The following is a 14,064-nucleotide window of genomic DNA, read 5'->3' as shown; positions in this document are numbered from 1 at the left end:
TAAACGCTGTGCTGTTCTCATATTTGTCCTTCTGCACAGAACAGTTTGTAGATGGGGTCTCTCTTGACTCTACCCAAACAGTAATGTAACTTGTGAGATTTGGAGCATTTAGATCAAGTAGTGCCTTCACTGTCTACGGTAGCAGGATCGCTAAAAAACAAAAAGATGCAGACAGGCATTCATGGTATTATACAAATGGGTAAGTACAGAATATGCTGCTGCAGGTAGGTAAAGGGGTTGATGCTCCAGTTGTCTAGAGGATTTCAGGCAGCTGAGTCTGTAGTCCACCTGTGCAAAGAACTTCATTATCACTTTCTCAGGCTATCTCAGCCAGCAACTGTGGTCTCAAAGTTATTTATATAGCTTTTCTCCAGACAGAAACTCTTAAAAGCAAACAGCTGCTTCTCTGCTAAAAATGTAACTTGAAGTCCTGGAGTTTCCTAGTGTTATGTACAACAAAGATCTACTTTGCTGTAGTGTGTGCAAAGGTAGCAGAGCACAGCTGTCTCTGAGAGAGTTCTTGCAGAAAAGCCAAAGGGTGGGGAAGACAGGCTAGGGTTCAACAGAATATTTTTCTGTACTGCTTCAGCTCTCTGACCTTAATTACCTGTTTGTGCATCGTGTGCAAGTCTCTGAAGAATCTCTAAACAGCTTTCAGGTGATTTTGAAGGCAGAGGTTGGCAAGAACAGGCCCTATTTCAGATTAAATTGCTTGGCTCCTTAAATGTTTGTATGTTCAAACCATAAAGAGTTTATTATGTTAATGCCCAAATATTGGCACACATCTTATGAGAAAATTAATGAGAAACTACCTTCCTGAGAAATGCACGCTACCTTTACAGCAACATTTCCAAGAAATTGTTTCAGAAGGTCATAGTAAAAAATGTAGGTTACTTTGCCATTTGCTAGTGCCTCTGATAAGTCCTGATGTCCTCTGAGGAGGAAGACAGGGTGCTAGTTTCCCAGTAACTACACCAGGCAAACCAGAATTGCCATGGAAAGAAACAGTATCACCCCTCACATTATCCTGTTCCCTCAGCACCTTGCTTCTGCGCTGCTCCCTGTATCTGTACCTCATTGCAGCAGCTAATCTAGTCAGGGAACTAAGCTGAATGAAAATCAGTTCAGATTTCCTCCTTCCCCTTCCACCAAAAGAAGCAACTGAATAAATAAAAATCACTGCACCAGCTAAACTCGAAGGAGCGCGGCTGCATGAATGAACGGAGGAAAGGCAGGACTTGCTGTGCTAGCTGCAGCTTCAGTTGTAGGTGTCAAGCTAAGCTAAAAATATTTTAGGTCTTCATTGCTAAGGCTTTCTGGCAGTGCTTTCAGAAGGACTTTAATTGTAGGAAGAGACAATATCATTTAGAAAAAAATAACTTTATTTTTGTTTATGCAGTGTTGAAAGAATCTGGAATGCAAGTCAAGCTTGACAGAAAGCGGAGACCAGCAGTTCTGTCAGTAACATTTGGACACTGCTGCAATTCTTCTTTTAAGTTTTTGAGAAACTTAAGAGTCACCTTGTACCAGAAAGCAAGACTCCTGATATAGTAATAAGTGTAAAATTATAAGTCTAACTCATTAGGCACGGAGCTGAAGTTTCCCTGAGAAGACATACATTACAAACTAGTTTATAAACTTTGTATCACATAATCAGGGAGAATTTAAGTGTACAAAGGCAAGATTTTGCTACAAAAAAATTGAAACACAAGTCCTTAATACTTCAAGCTGAAGATGAAGCTTCCAAGAGAATTAAAAAATCATGTATTACAGAACTGCAGCAATCAAATTTACATCAAGTGATGACAATTGGCTTTGGTATATCCCCTTTTGTTTAGTTTTCAAACAAATTCCAATGTGAATTTCCTGAGATCTTTCAGTATCTCAACATGAACTTTCTGCAGTCCAGCTGCTTCTTTTCCATTTTTCTCTCCATCTTTCCAGTTACTATTACAGTCACAGAAAACAACCATGCATGATTACAGTCATGGAAAACAACCATGCATGATATGCATTTTCCAGGCCTTTGAACAAATGGTTTAGCTGAAAGAAGTCCATTAGTTACACTTTTTAGATAACAATAAATATTCCAAATATTTGGGCTTCCAAAAATTGCTGTCTTTAACCTAATCCCATAGTTTCTACCCAAAGTTCCAAGCCTCAACATGCAATGTGAGGCATCCTTGTCTTCACTTGAGACAGGTTGTCTCTCCTCCTTCTTCATGGACCTCCCTGTGAGGCAGAGCCTCATTGCCACCCCACCAATGTGATGACAAAGCATGTCAGCACCACCACCACCACCACCACCACCACCACCACCACCATACATGTTAAAGTATATAGCTGTATCTTATTTCTACCGATGTTTTATAAAACACAAAGCCAATATTTCAGTTCTTTTGCTGATACAAAGCTTTGTGTCGCAAATACTCTTCCAAGCATTTCACAGCAAAAGGGTCAACATCAGTATCGAACTTATTAGCAAAGAAGTGGTGGTTTCGCAACATCCAGTTCAAGTCTCCTGCTCCAAAAACGCAGACAGAGCGAACGTGAATCCCACTGCATGGTGGGTAGGGCGCACCTTTAGACACGTCGCCTTCAAAGTACTGCCACTTCACAAACCTGGCCAGCGCATTCATGTCAGAAACATCAAACTTATTACTGGAAGAAACTGCACCTGGGACTTCAGGGATTCTCTGAATTGTTGCCCACAGGTACTCATCAGGGCTGTAAGTGTCTTTTGCCCACTCAATAAATGAAAGGATTTTGCTGTTTTCTAGTATGTGTCCTACAAATCTTCTGCTAATGACAAAATAGGCACTACCAGAAAAAATTGGAGAACTGAGAGGTGGTCGTTGTTTGTCTATGCCTGTGTTCTTTACTTTACCATCAATAATCTCATGGTGCTTTTTCCACCTTACTTCTTTAGAGAGAGGCATTTTTTCCGTTTCCAAGCTATTTTCACCTTTAAGGGCTTTCAGCCTCTCTACTATTTCCTGGTTGGTCTTAATAGGAAAGTCCATGCCACAAAGGTTTATTAAGTATTTCCACTTCGTACTTCTTCTGTAGAGGTCTTTCATGCAGTTAATGTCTGCCTGCACCCTGCTCCATGAAGCATATACAACACTCTCTAACTGGCTGGAAATAAAGACATTATCAAAACATGAAACTATTCCCTTCACAGCAGCAAAAAAGGATTCTGGAGACTTTTTGTCAACATGAATGCAGTAAAAATTCTGAGGAGCATAGATTGATCTTAGAAGTCTATCAAGCATCTCAATTTTGTGATAAACCACTATGGAGTAAGCAATTGGAAATTCAGCTTCTTCATTGCTGAGAGGTTCCATAATATATTTCCTAGTCTTGGTAAAGGAGGCACAGTCTGTTGTCATATTAATATAGTCATTTGTTGTTAGTTTGGGGCGTTTCTTAAATGACACAGATAATGTCTCAAGCTTTACCTTTTGAATTTCTTCTATATCACCCTCCAATATCTTTGTGCAGCTAATACTGCTGATAGGATCTTCATTAGTCAGCTCCAGATGCCTCCGATTTAGGAAGTCTGGTTTCTGGTTAACTTTCAAAACTGAAATTATTACTAGAATAAGAGTTAGCCCCAAGAAAAGCCTGAAGAGTGAGTTGTGGCAAAACCGTAGTTTCCTTTTCAGCATTTCAAATATCCGGTACCTTCACAGAGCTAAAAAAATTGCCCTCCACTCTTCTCATACCAGCTTCAACAACTTCAGAAAAATCAGTTTGTGTTTCTCATGAGGCTGGTGCATTTGTCGGGGGAGATGGAAGGGAAAATCCTACAAGAAAATGAAATACGAATGACAGGCAACTACTAAAAGGTTACTTTAAAAAATAAGTGGCTAAAGTTCAGTTATTAATTATTGATTGTAAAAAGGTGAGTAGTTCAGACAAAAGGATTTTCTTGAAAAGTAGAGATTAATGAATAACATTATTTTATTTCTCTAAAAAAAAGACTGGGAGAAACAGACAGCTTTCATGAGACACTATTTCCTAGCTTCTGTCAGGTGTAGTACTAGGGCTACAAACTGCAGTGCAGACTGAGAGCTTGTTCAGCTGCATCTGACAAAATTAAAGCCAGTAAATTGGATATGTTACTGAGAAGCAAGTATCTGGTGTTAATTCATGCTTCAGAGTTTGACAAGAAGGTTTCATATCCACTCTAGCAGTGACATAGATTTCACTACATGTTCCATTTACCACTTACTTCCTGGAAGCTATTCGCTCTTCATCTTCTCACCCGGAAAGCAGTCCCTGAAGAGTTTCAAGATTTTGTGTATGAGATACAGTCTCTTTAACATGCTGCAGGTGATCCTAGAAATACCATCAGGAAAGAGCTGGAGAGAAAGAGAGAAAGAAATTAGCACAAAACTGTTGTGACTGAATTGCTGAAGGATCTCTTTCAAGGTAAAAGCATAAAGATAATACTTATGATCCATCTTTAAACCTGCTCTGTTTAAGTCCCTGCAAATGCACAAACCTAGGAGAACAGCAGTGCTGTTATCCTTGTTTAGACGCATTTATTCTCTACGATTCAGCAATCTGTTTTTACATGAAAACATTCTGCAAGGCTGAGTCACAACATTTATAATCTGTCAATGTCATTTTCAGCCTTATTTCACAGACACTACTTTACTTCTGCTCATTAGTCCTGTTTCCCCTTAAAAATCTTATTCTGTGTCAGCACTCTGTGAGGGATCGCTGCACAGTTATGCAGCTGCTACAGCAGTAGTTGTTGAGAAACCTGCAGTCTAGAGAGGCTTAAAGAACTGGATTTCTGTTTTGTAAGTACCTCCCCATACAGATAAACTGATCACGAATAGGACATCCTTAAACAACTTCCATTGCTGCTTGAATGTCATTTGTACTTACAAACCTTTTTGTCTGAGTAACTCAGTGCAGGTTTGAATTTCAAACCAAGCCATAGTTGCAAAAGCCAATATAGTTTACAGAGACTGTCTTCCGACACTTAAAGCTGTACTTAAAAACTTGATGTAATTAAAATTAAAATTAAAAACTTAATGAAACACTGAGGTGTTCGAGAGACATATAGCTCCTTTCATTCACACAATTTTTGTGAACAGTTTTAGTGACTCTGAATAACCTTTTGACCAGCTCAAAGAGCAATTTTTACCAAAAACAATTGGTAAGAATATCTGTTTTACAATGAAGCGTGCACTGTGTCCTGTACTGGGTTTTGCAGTAGACAGTTCAGCATAAAGTTTTTTTTCTTATTCTTTTCTGTTAAGCTAGCCTAATATCGTTTTAGCTTTTAATTCTCAAACTGTGGCTTTTAACTTGCTACTTGCAAGTCGCAGAACACGTGTGTAGATGTAAGAGATTGCAGTTTGGCGTTACGGAGTTTTTTGGCAGCAACAGTGCCATTGGGATGCGCCACACATCATGACCACCACTGTGCCTGCAGCATCACAGACTGACTTGGGGAACTGATCCGGCTGGGTCGGGGTGTATGGATGGAGGGGTGGGATCACTGCATGACTGTCTTGCACAGCTATAAGGATCAGAGATATTTGACGCCTGTATTATCACCAAATATTTCATAATTGAAGCCACTGCCAGGCAAAAAGTCGCAAACTATTTGTGAGTAACAACATTATATGAATATCTTATTTACTATCAAGGGTACTTTGTTTCCAGAGTTGCACCTGTAATTACTTTATCCTGCATTTGTGAAGATGAACATTTATTCCAAGTCTGTTGTAGGTAAATAGTGAAGTCAAACTGAAAGAGTTAAAGTTTTGCCTCTTACAGTAAGTAACAGGTGAACTAGTGTGCAATTACATCTGTAAGTGTACCTTTTAAGTATCAGGTCTCAGACTTCAGAATTTGAATTCAAAAAAAGAAAAGTGAAATTCCACAACTACCGTTTTTAGCTTGGGATGTGGCCTTAAACCGAATGATGTAATTTAGAGCAACATTTAAACTGAAATACATTAAAACTTATCACACACTTACTTGCATGAGATCCTGCTAGTTCTGTCTCATATGTCCAATCCAATAAAAATAATATCCATTACATATTAACTTAAAAGAGGAAGGACACTAACTTTGTGATAGTTTCCATAATATGTATACAGCATATATTTATATAGGCTGAAACTTTGATAGTGGTCACCCTTAAATTACTGATTTCTTCCAACTAACTTAGAAATGAAGACTTTCCTAAAAGTTAAAAAACACTTCAAATACACTTGTATTTGCAAAGTTTTAGTTGACTGGAGTGGGAATGCTTCTCCTTTTAGGATCCCAGTCAGCATTGCTATTCCATTGTACTCTCGATTTATATAGGAGCACTAGCATCGTGGAACAACATATGCTTTGAAAAGATTGCCACCTCCACCCCACCCTGTTCTCTACAGTGCAGGAGTCAGCGCCTTAACTGAAAGCTACCATTACGATCCTTACCTGCTACAATTTCCAAAGAATAGAGCTTGCTATGAAGTCTTTCGTGCTTCTGTTTTAGAGTAAGACTTGTTTAACTCTTGTCCTCAGTGTTATATAGAAAAAATTGAAAGCTGAATACAGCACAAAGAATCTGTTTCAGAAAGCCCTTCTACATCCACCTGTATGCAATTCCTCTATCATTTTGAGCTGAGAATAATCACACCTTGCACTTCTATTATACAAAAATGAAATATCTGCAAACATTACACGTAGCATGGCTCTTATCTTTAGGCGGAGGTTTTTCCATAGGCAAATTTGTCTCACTGACACACTGCTCCTTCTGAACAGTCTTAACAATAAGCTGCTATTTGTTTATGCTTGTAATTGCTTTGTAAGAAGTACTAAAACCTGACCATATCTTATTCTTTGCAAATGCAGACCTTCATAGAGTAAGGAAAGATTTGGCACCTTTCATTTACTAATATGCCTGTTTTCTGTTTTAGAAAGTTTGGACAGAATACTCATTAATATAGTTTCACACCGCACTCAGCAAAGTCTTTAACATTTTTTTCTCAAGCCGTATATCGCTTTGGTGTGCACATTGAAAAACGCAGTGCTGGGAGGGCAGGAAGGAGGTTTGTGTAGCCGCAGATAACAGACTGCATGCTGCAGCCTCCGTCTTGCTCTTGTTGAAGTTCAGTCTCATTAAGTTACTTACTTGACCAGAGTCATTCTTTTACTGCCTCCTTCTCACATTTGAACCTATATTTTTGATGAAGCAGGCATTCAAAGGGGAAGCCACGGATACAGTAGATGCTGGTACCTGGGGGAGTTACGACAAAGGTTTAGCTTGCTGCCTGCTTTCCTCTTCCCAGCAAAAATTATTCTTCACTGCCTTATACAGGCTGCAAACTCTGACTAAACACCACAACAATGCACCAGGTTGTTTTGACTTGACTTTTGCTAAAGACTACTGTTTGACATTTAAATAGAGYCGAGCTCATGGGAAGGATTATTACATCTGGTTTAAATCTCTAATTCTGACTCTTGTTCCATGTCAGAGGGAAATCACTTGAAACACCTGCATCTTAGTTTATTTGTCTCTGAAATAAGGCATCATTATGTGGCAGTTTGGGGGATGTCTTGGTGGAAGTTAGGTTCAGATTTAACTTTTATATTATCGTAAAGGTGCTAGCATAAAATAGCTGATTTTGATATGGATGTCTTTACCTGGTTGCTGTATAAACTTGAGTTAACCCCACAAACTGATAGATCTGATAGAAACATCTGATAGAAATAAGTCTGCAAGAGGCTATATGGGCACTTATGCCAAAAGAGTCAACTAGGAATAACTTTCATCAAGGGAAAGCTGCAGGCACAGGCAGGAGGGAGCAGTGTCCTTTTAGCTCAGCTCAGCATGCGATTTCAGATAAGTATGACTTCATTCATACCTAAAAACAAACAGAAAATCCCACAACAAATGTAACTCTTCAATGGAAAGAAAAGCTTTCAAAAGATTATACCATAACTCAGAGGGAGACCAAAGTTCATCTGGACTTTTCATGTCAACTGGCTAGACTGCAGCTGTGCATGTAATGTTAGTGCTTTTGGGAAGGAGCATGGGAGTACTGGCATGTTATACTTGTGCTGTAGGGTTTGTGCTAAGCTAGGAGATTTTTCATGGTGGTTTGCAGTAAATATAACGTGCCTACATTGCTCCAGTGAGATGCTCTGAAGGAGGACATGTGCCACTCAGCGTGCAGCAGCACTCCTGGGCTGTGGTCACGCCATGTTGTCCCATCCGTGATGCGCTGCCGGCGAGAGGGGCAGCCTGTGCCCCTCACTCCCGCCACCCGCACCCAGCATCAGAAAGTCTCACCCAACAGAGAAGTTTCGGAGATGTAGCTTCACACAACTCTGCAGTCCAGCAAACTGAGATTCCCATTTTTAGGGTCTTGTTTGGCTTGATATGGTTGAAAATAGGTAAGGCATCTTTCCCTAAACCAGGGTCTCTAATCAGTGTTTTACATTAGTACTATTTCCTGGGACTATTTTTTTTTCAATTTACATCACTTCAGCTTCCTCCTTCTGCAAGAGACTTTATGTTGTCACTAGTTCTTTTGCAGAGCTAGGAACATGTAAAATACAGGTCAATACCATGTAATCATTCTTACTGCATGTGTCTCCCAGAAAGAGTGCAAACTTATGCTTGTTTATTAAGCTCTACTGTCAATTGACAATACTTAATAGATTAAAAGTATCATCAGAATTGGCAGGATGGGCTCCCTAGTGTTCATCCATCACAGCTCTTCCCTTGTAACAAGCCATCTAAAATGCACCATGCTCACGTGTCCTGCTTAAAATAGGTTAGAATAGACTCAACCCCAAAGCTAAATATTTATTTTTTGTATTTAAGATAGTTATACTTCTTAAGATAAGTATAATTTTTCCTTAGAAAAAGCAATTAGAGCATGCTGTGAAAAGACATATACTCCCACTTCATGATAAGATAAAAATCACCAGGGGCTGCAGGCAGGGGGACTGAAAGCAGTTATCTTCTGGTTTTGGCACTTCAGCCATTTCTCACATGAATGGAAAAAGTGTCAAGGCAAATCAGCACACAGCTAATTACTATGCAGTATGTCAAACACCGATTGGCGTCCAAAAGAAAGAAAACGCTCTAGCCTCCAAAGCACGCCAAGGTTCAGAGGGGACCAGCCGAAGGAGAAAGAAGTACTTTGAGGTACTTCAGCAGCCTGGAAGTCTTGTAAAGGAGCGACAGCAAGCAGGCAGGGAGGAGTGCTGGGCTGGGTAGAGCCACGGCGCTCGGCAGGAGGCCAGCGCCAGCCCTGAGGAGCACAGGCAAGATCTGACAGGGCTGGTAGGTCCTGCTGCGACGTTCAGTGTCGCTGCTCTCGGCCTCGCGGGCTGCGTAACTGCAGGGGATGAAGCACTTCCAACTCTTTCCTTTCTTTTTCCCTCCTGTTCAGCTGCCGCTGAAGAATATGAGAGGAAGGAGACAGCGACAGTGGCTCGCTTGTGGTTGCTTCGGTGAGTTTGGGCAGGCAGCTGAAGTGGGGAGATCCCCACAATGGGAGCATCGCACAGGCCTCCAGTGTATGCCCACAGGCGCATCAGCTTTTAATCGTAGCTTTACATCAGGTATTTGAAACCTTTCCAGCAGTCACTGTAAAATCCTATGCCCGTTTATGAGAACTGGAGATTTTTTTTTTTATGGAAACCCACTGAAGAAAGGCTGAGTGAAAAATGTAGTGCTGAGCATACCCACCTCTGAGGTGGTACTTGGGAGAGGCTATGAGACAAGAAATACATTTGACAGGGAAGAATTGAGGGCAAAACTGACTTATTTTTCCCTTTTTTTTGCCTCAGAGAGGGGAAAATGTAAAGAAACTCCAGCTGACCCCCAGAATAGTGAGTGAGTGGGTGTTGACCTAAAGTCAAATCCCTGCTCTTCACAAATTCCACCCAAGATAGGAAGCTCCTCCTCGACACTTCACCAGAAGACCCTCCACAGAGGGCTGATTTGCTCCTTGATGTGTTTTACCAGGGTGTGTGCAGCATGCTTCAAGGCATACATGTCCCGCAAAGCAGTTTTTATAATTAACCTGCTTCCATTCAGGTTCAGTTATGCAGAACACTAATTCTGGGGAGGAAGTGATTTTTGAAACCCATAAACACCTTGCCTAAACACAAATGCGTGTAGGCACACATGTGAACTGCACAGGCACGTGGTTATCTGTGGGGATGTGCTACCCGCAGAACGGAGTCACTTTTACTCAGCATTTCCATGATATCAAAGCAGTACGATGTTGAAAGCAGTTATGCCTGTAACTGAATGAAAGTGCTCGTGTTTATTCCGTTAGAATGTCCTCAGTCTTACTGAAAGTAAGTATTAGTCACAAACAGAGCATATGGAGTCAGACTATTAGACTTCATGGGATTAAGGACTTAATTCTGAAAGTCATGTACAGACAGCAGCAGGCTTCCATGTGGGCTCACTAGCCTGATCATTGACAGCACCCTGCAAGGCCAGGACCTTATCCTTCAGAGTGGATTTAAAAATATATATAAGAAAAAAAAGCCACTTTTTTTTAGAAAGAATTAACAAAGTTCTAGTTCCGTGTAAGTATAGACGCCAGCTTTAGACAAAACTCCACAAATGACTGGTACTGCTACACCCACCACCCCACGGAGATAAAAGAACGAGAGTAGTTAGGGGTGGTGAGCTAATTTTCAGGGAAAAAGGATGAAAATAAATTCAACACTGTGATTTATTTTGAGATCTTGTGTACGAATGTCACACACTAGAATCCTCCCCTTTAAACCAACAACACTAAAACCCTCATGAACACACACTTGATGTGTAAAATAGCATTTGAAAAAAAATGTATTTTTTACTAGCCTTTCTAGTAATCTCTTGAGCTACTATATCAAATAAATCATCTTCAGAGCAGAGCTCCAAGTCTGATCTCCATTAGCGTTCCTGTCTGTCTGTACAGGTCCCACAGGCAGAGCTGAAACAGTAAGAAATTTCAGCTAAGCAAAATACAGCTGCTACAGCAAAGTCGTTTGAGCAACCACTTTCTACCTCAAAAAGTCTAGGTCCCTTAGTGCTGAAGAAAATAAATGTGTTTTATCTCAGCAAAAAGTGCAATCACAAGTTCCAAAATAAAAAATACAATTAAGGCAATATTGCCCAGTTTAACCCACAGTAAAATTGCTTCACATTCATCAGGTTAATTTGTATGCACTGGCTACACTGAAGTGAAATGTATACCCATTTTTTCACACTATTCTCAAGCTGGATCTATAAATTGCCCTGGGGTGGAGCACATTTTGCATCTCTGGTGCCTGCTTGTAGATTTTGCTATTTGCTCCCTTGCGTGTTTCAGAAAGGGACAAACTGGCAGACCCTGTTAGAGGAAAGGTAATATCATCACTAAATCTAGTGGGGAAGGGAAGAGGCTGTCAAACTTCTGAGTACTTAGATTCCCTCTTCAAACATAACATTTAAAATACTATTCTGAGGAGGCTTTCTTAGCCCCATTTAGAAGGTGATGTTTTAAAGCCATGCCTACAGCTACACTTCATCAGTGAGCTAAAGGACAAATAGCACCAGCAGCAATAACTTTCTCCTCTGAAAATAACAGATCTCTGCCTTACAGTTGCAGCCCTAATAAGGATCAGCTCAAGTGCACAGGTTTAACTCTATTGTGCAAGAAGTCAATAAAATAACCTGTTCTTTAATTTATGGTTTAAGAAGTACTCTATAATTTTTGTTTGCTTTGTCATTCACTTTAGATGAGTTCAATTTGATCTTCAAGACAATTGCACATAAAAATACAGTTCAAAAATACAAGTTTTACTTGCCTGAGGAGCAGACAGTACTGGAAAGTAAGTTCCATTGCAATATACACAAGAAGCAGACAAAAGCCATGCTATAGTTTGTAGTGCTGTATATACCATGAGCATTGTTTAACTTTCACTGCCATCACAGCAGCAATTCAGACTGGGAGAGAACTGACGCCTCTTTCTGTTATTCCCCTTCTTACAGGATTTTGCAGTATAAAAACAGCCCAACTCTTTGCCCCTGCCCACCTCCACCCCAAATAAACAAAAAAGGCATAAAAATCTAATGAAGAGTAACATGTACAATTAGAATAGGAGAAACAAAATTGGGAATATTTTGTTAACATTTACACAATACAGTGTTCATCATGATTTACAAAATTCTTGTTTGGTGGATGCAAACAGCTCTCTGAGATAATCCAGAGTTTTCTGAGATGCGATGAGGTGCGTGTATGCTTTCATTAAGGTTCTCATTTAGTTTCACAACCGTGCTACTTACGAGAACGCTTTATGTTACAAGAAGTAGTTTCCCTGGAGCTACAAAGTAAACCTAGTGGCACAAGTTTACGTCAGCAGCACTAGCAGGGCATGCTACATTCCTGGGGAAATGCCTTTTCTTTTCGTTTCTTCAGAGAGAATGGTAGGTTGATGCTGCTAAGTATGTTCAAGTTTCAGTAGCTTATGAACCAAAGTAAGTGGAGAACTTTTGGATTATGTTGGGATTCCAAGGAAAACCAGGAGGACATGATTAGAAAAAATAAGGTAAATCTTTTCACAAGACCAGCAGTAGGTTTTCCACTGTAGCAACAAATCTGGAGAGCTGGATTTTGCTTCTATATATTCTCAACATGGCAGACTGTAAATCTTTGACATGTATGAGTAAGTTTCTCAGTTCCTGCGACTGAAGTTTAGAATAAGAGAACAGATCTTTGCAAAGGGATTTATGTTTTCTTAAAGCAATTTTTGGCCATTCTAACCTCAGGAAAGAAGTATTACACATGATTTCACCTGTAGAGCCCCTGGCAATTCAGGTTCATAGGAAAGAGACAATGCTGGTGATTGATTGCTGTCTACTGCAGGCAGACTAGTGAATCATGGAAGGGGAAAAAATAAAAGCAGAATTTTCTATTGTATGTGCCTACTTCCAAAAGCAATGTACCATCCTAACTGAGCTCCAACTTGAGCAGCAAATACTGCATTATTTATCTTTGTGCTTCACAAGAATTTTCAAGTTAAATTTGGTAGACCCAGATGCTAGATTTGTCCACTCTCCTGTTACTAAGGTTTCTGACTCATGAAGGCTTGTTGTTCTTGCCAGCTCTGAAGTCGCCCACCTCAAATTCCATTAAAAAAAAAAAAAGTTAAAAATTGCAGGCTCCACACTGGCAGTTTCCTGCTGCTGCCACTCTTCCTTTTTCCACAAAGAAACCCACTTTTCAGAGCAACATTTAAAACAGGCAAAGTGTCAGAGCATAACTGAACCTCTGGTCAGGCTTCTGAACCCTCTTGCCCAACTTGGGTCACAAAAAACTATTTACAACCTCCTAAACAGCTTTGCTATTAAGAAAAAGGAGTTTTTGTTAGGGTGTTCTCTGTTCTAGCAAGTTTAAAAGGGGGATGGAGGGGAGGAAACACACCACCTTAGTAGCATGATACATCAGGAGCATCAGATGTCCCCTCTCCCCTGTGCTCCCTAAATGATTTCACACCAAGGCGGGTGTTTCCATGGCCAACAGCCTCCTGTGTGTTCCCCGCATCCTGTGGGAGGTGCCAGCCAGTGGGTGCTCTGGCCTGGCCATGGAAAAGTGGAGGGAAAGAAGGGAAAGAAAGAAGAAGGGAAAGAAAGAAAGAGAAAGAAGAAAGAAAGAGGAGAGAAAGAGGAGAGAAAGGGGAAAGAAAGGGGAAAGAAAGAAAGAGGAGAGAAAGAGGAAAGAAAGAGGAAAGAAAGGGGAAAGAAAGAAAGAGGAGAGAAAGAAAGGGGAAAGAAAGAAAGAAGTAAGGAAAGGAGGTGTTACCAAAAGGGTAGAAGGGAAGGAGGGAAGAAGGGGGAAAGAGAGAAGGGAAGAAGAAAGGAAGGGGGAAGGGAAGAAGGGAAGAAGGAACGAGGCGGGGACCGAAAGAAGGGAAGGGAAGAAGAAGAAAGGCGCGGCAGCTCGTCTTCCCTCCCTCCCAGCGCGGCACCTGCCCGGCGATCACCCCCGTCCGCTTCGGGGCCGGGGCCGGGGCCGGGGCCGGGGCCGGGGCCGCTCCGCGGAGGGC

General features: G+C 40.8%; 1 protein-coding gene across 1 annotated transcript; it reads right to left on the bottom strand.

Moving 5' to 3' along the window:
* Positions 1-1,391: 1,391 nt before the first annotated feature.
* GCNT1 (glucosaminyl (N-acetyl) transferase 1, core 2) lies at positions 1,392-7,223 on the bottom strand. Its single transcript, XM_026064353.1, has 3 exons — positions 7,154-7,223; positions 4,238-4,367; positions 1,392-3,809 (listed from the first exon to the last, which is right to left on the bottom strand). Exon 3 carries the CDS (start codon positions 3,669-3,671, stop codon positions 2,391-2,393), a length of 1,281 nt encoding a protein of 426 aa, XP_025920138.1. The 5' UTR covers positions 3,672-3,809; positions 4,238-4,367; positions 7,154-7,223; the 3' UTR covers positions 1,392-2,390.
* Positions 7,224-14,064: the final 6,841 nt, after the last annotated feature.

This window comes from Apteryx rowi, unplaced genomic scaffold (assembly GCF_003343035.1).
Source record: "Apteryx rowi isolate R43461 unplaced genomic scaffold, aptRow1 scaffold_214, whole genome shotgun sequence".
NCBI classification, from domain to species: Eukaryota; Metazoa; Chordata; class Aves; order Apterygiformes; family Apterygidae; genus Apteryx; species Apteryx rowi.
Note: the sequence above shows the minus strand (reverse complement) of the source record. Positions and strands in the feature narration are given on the sequence as shown.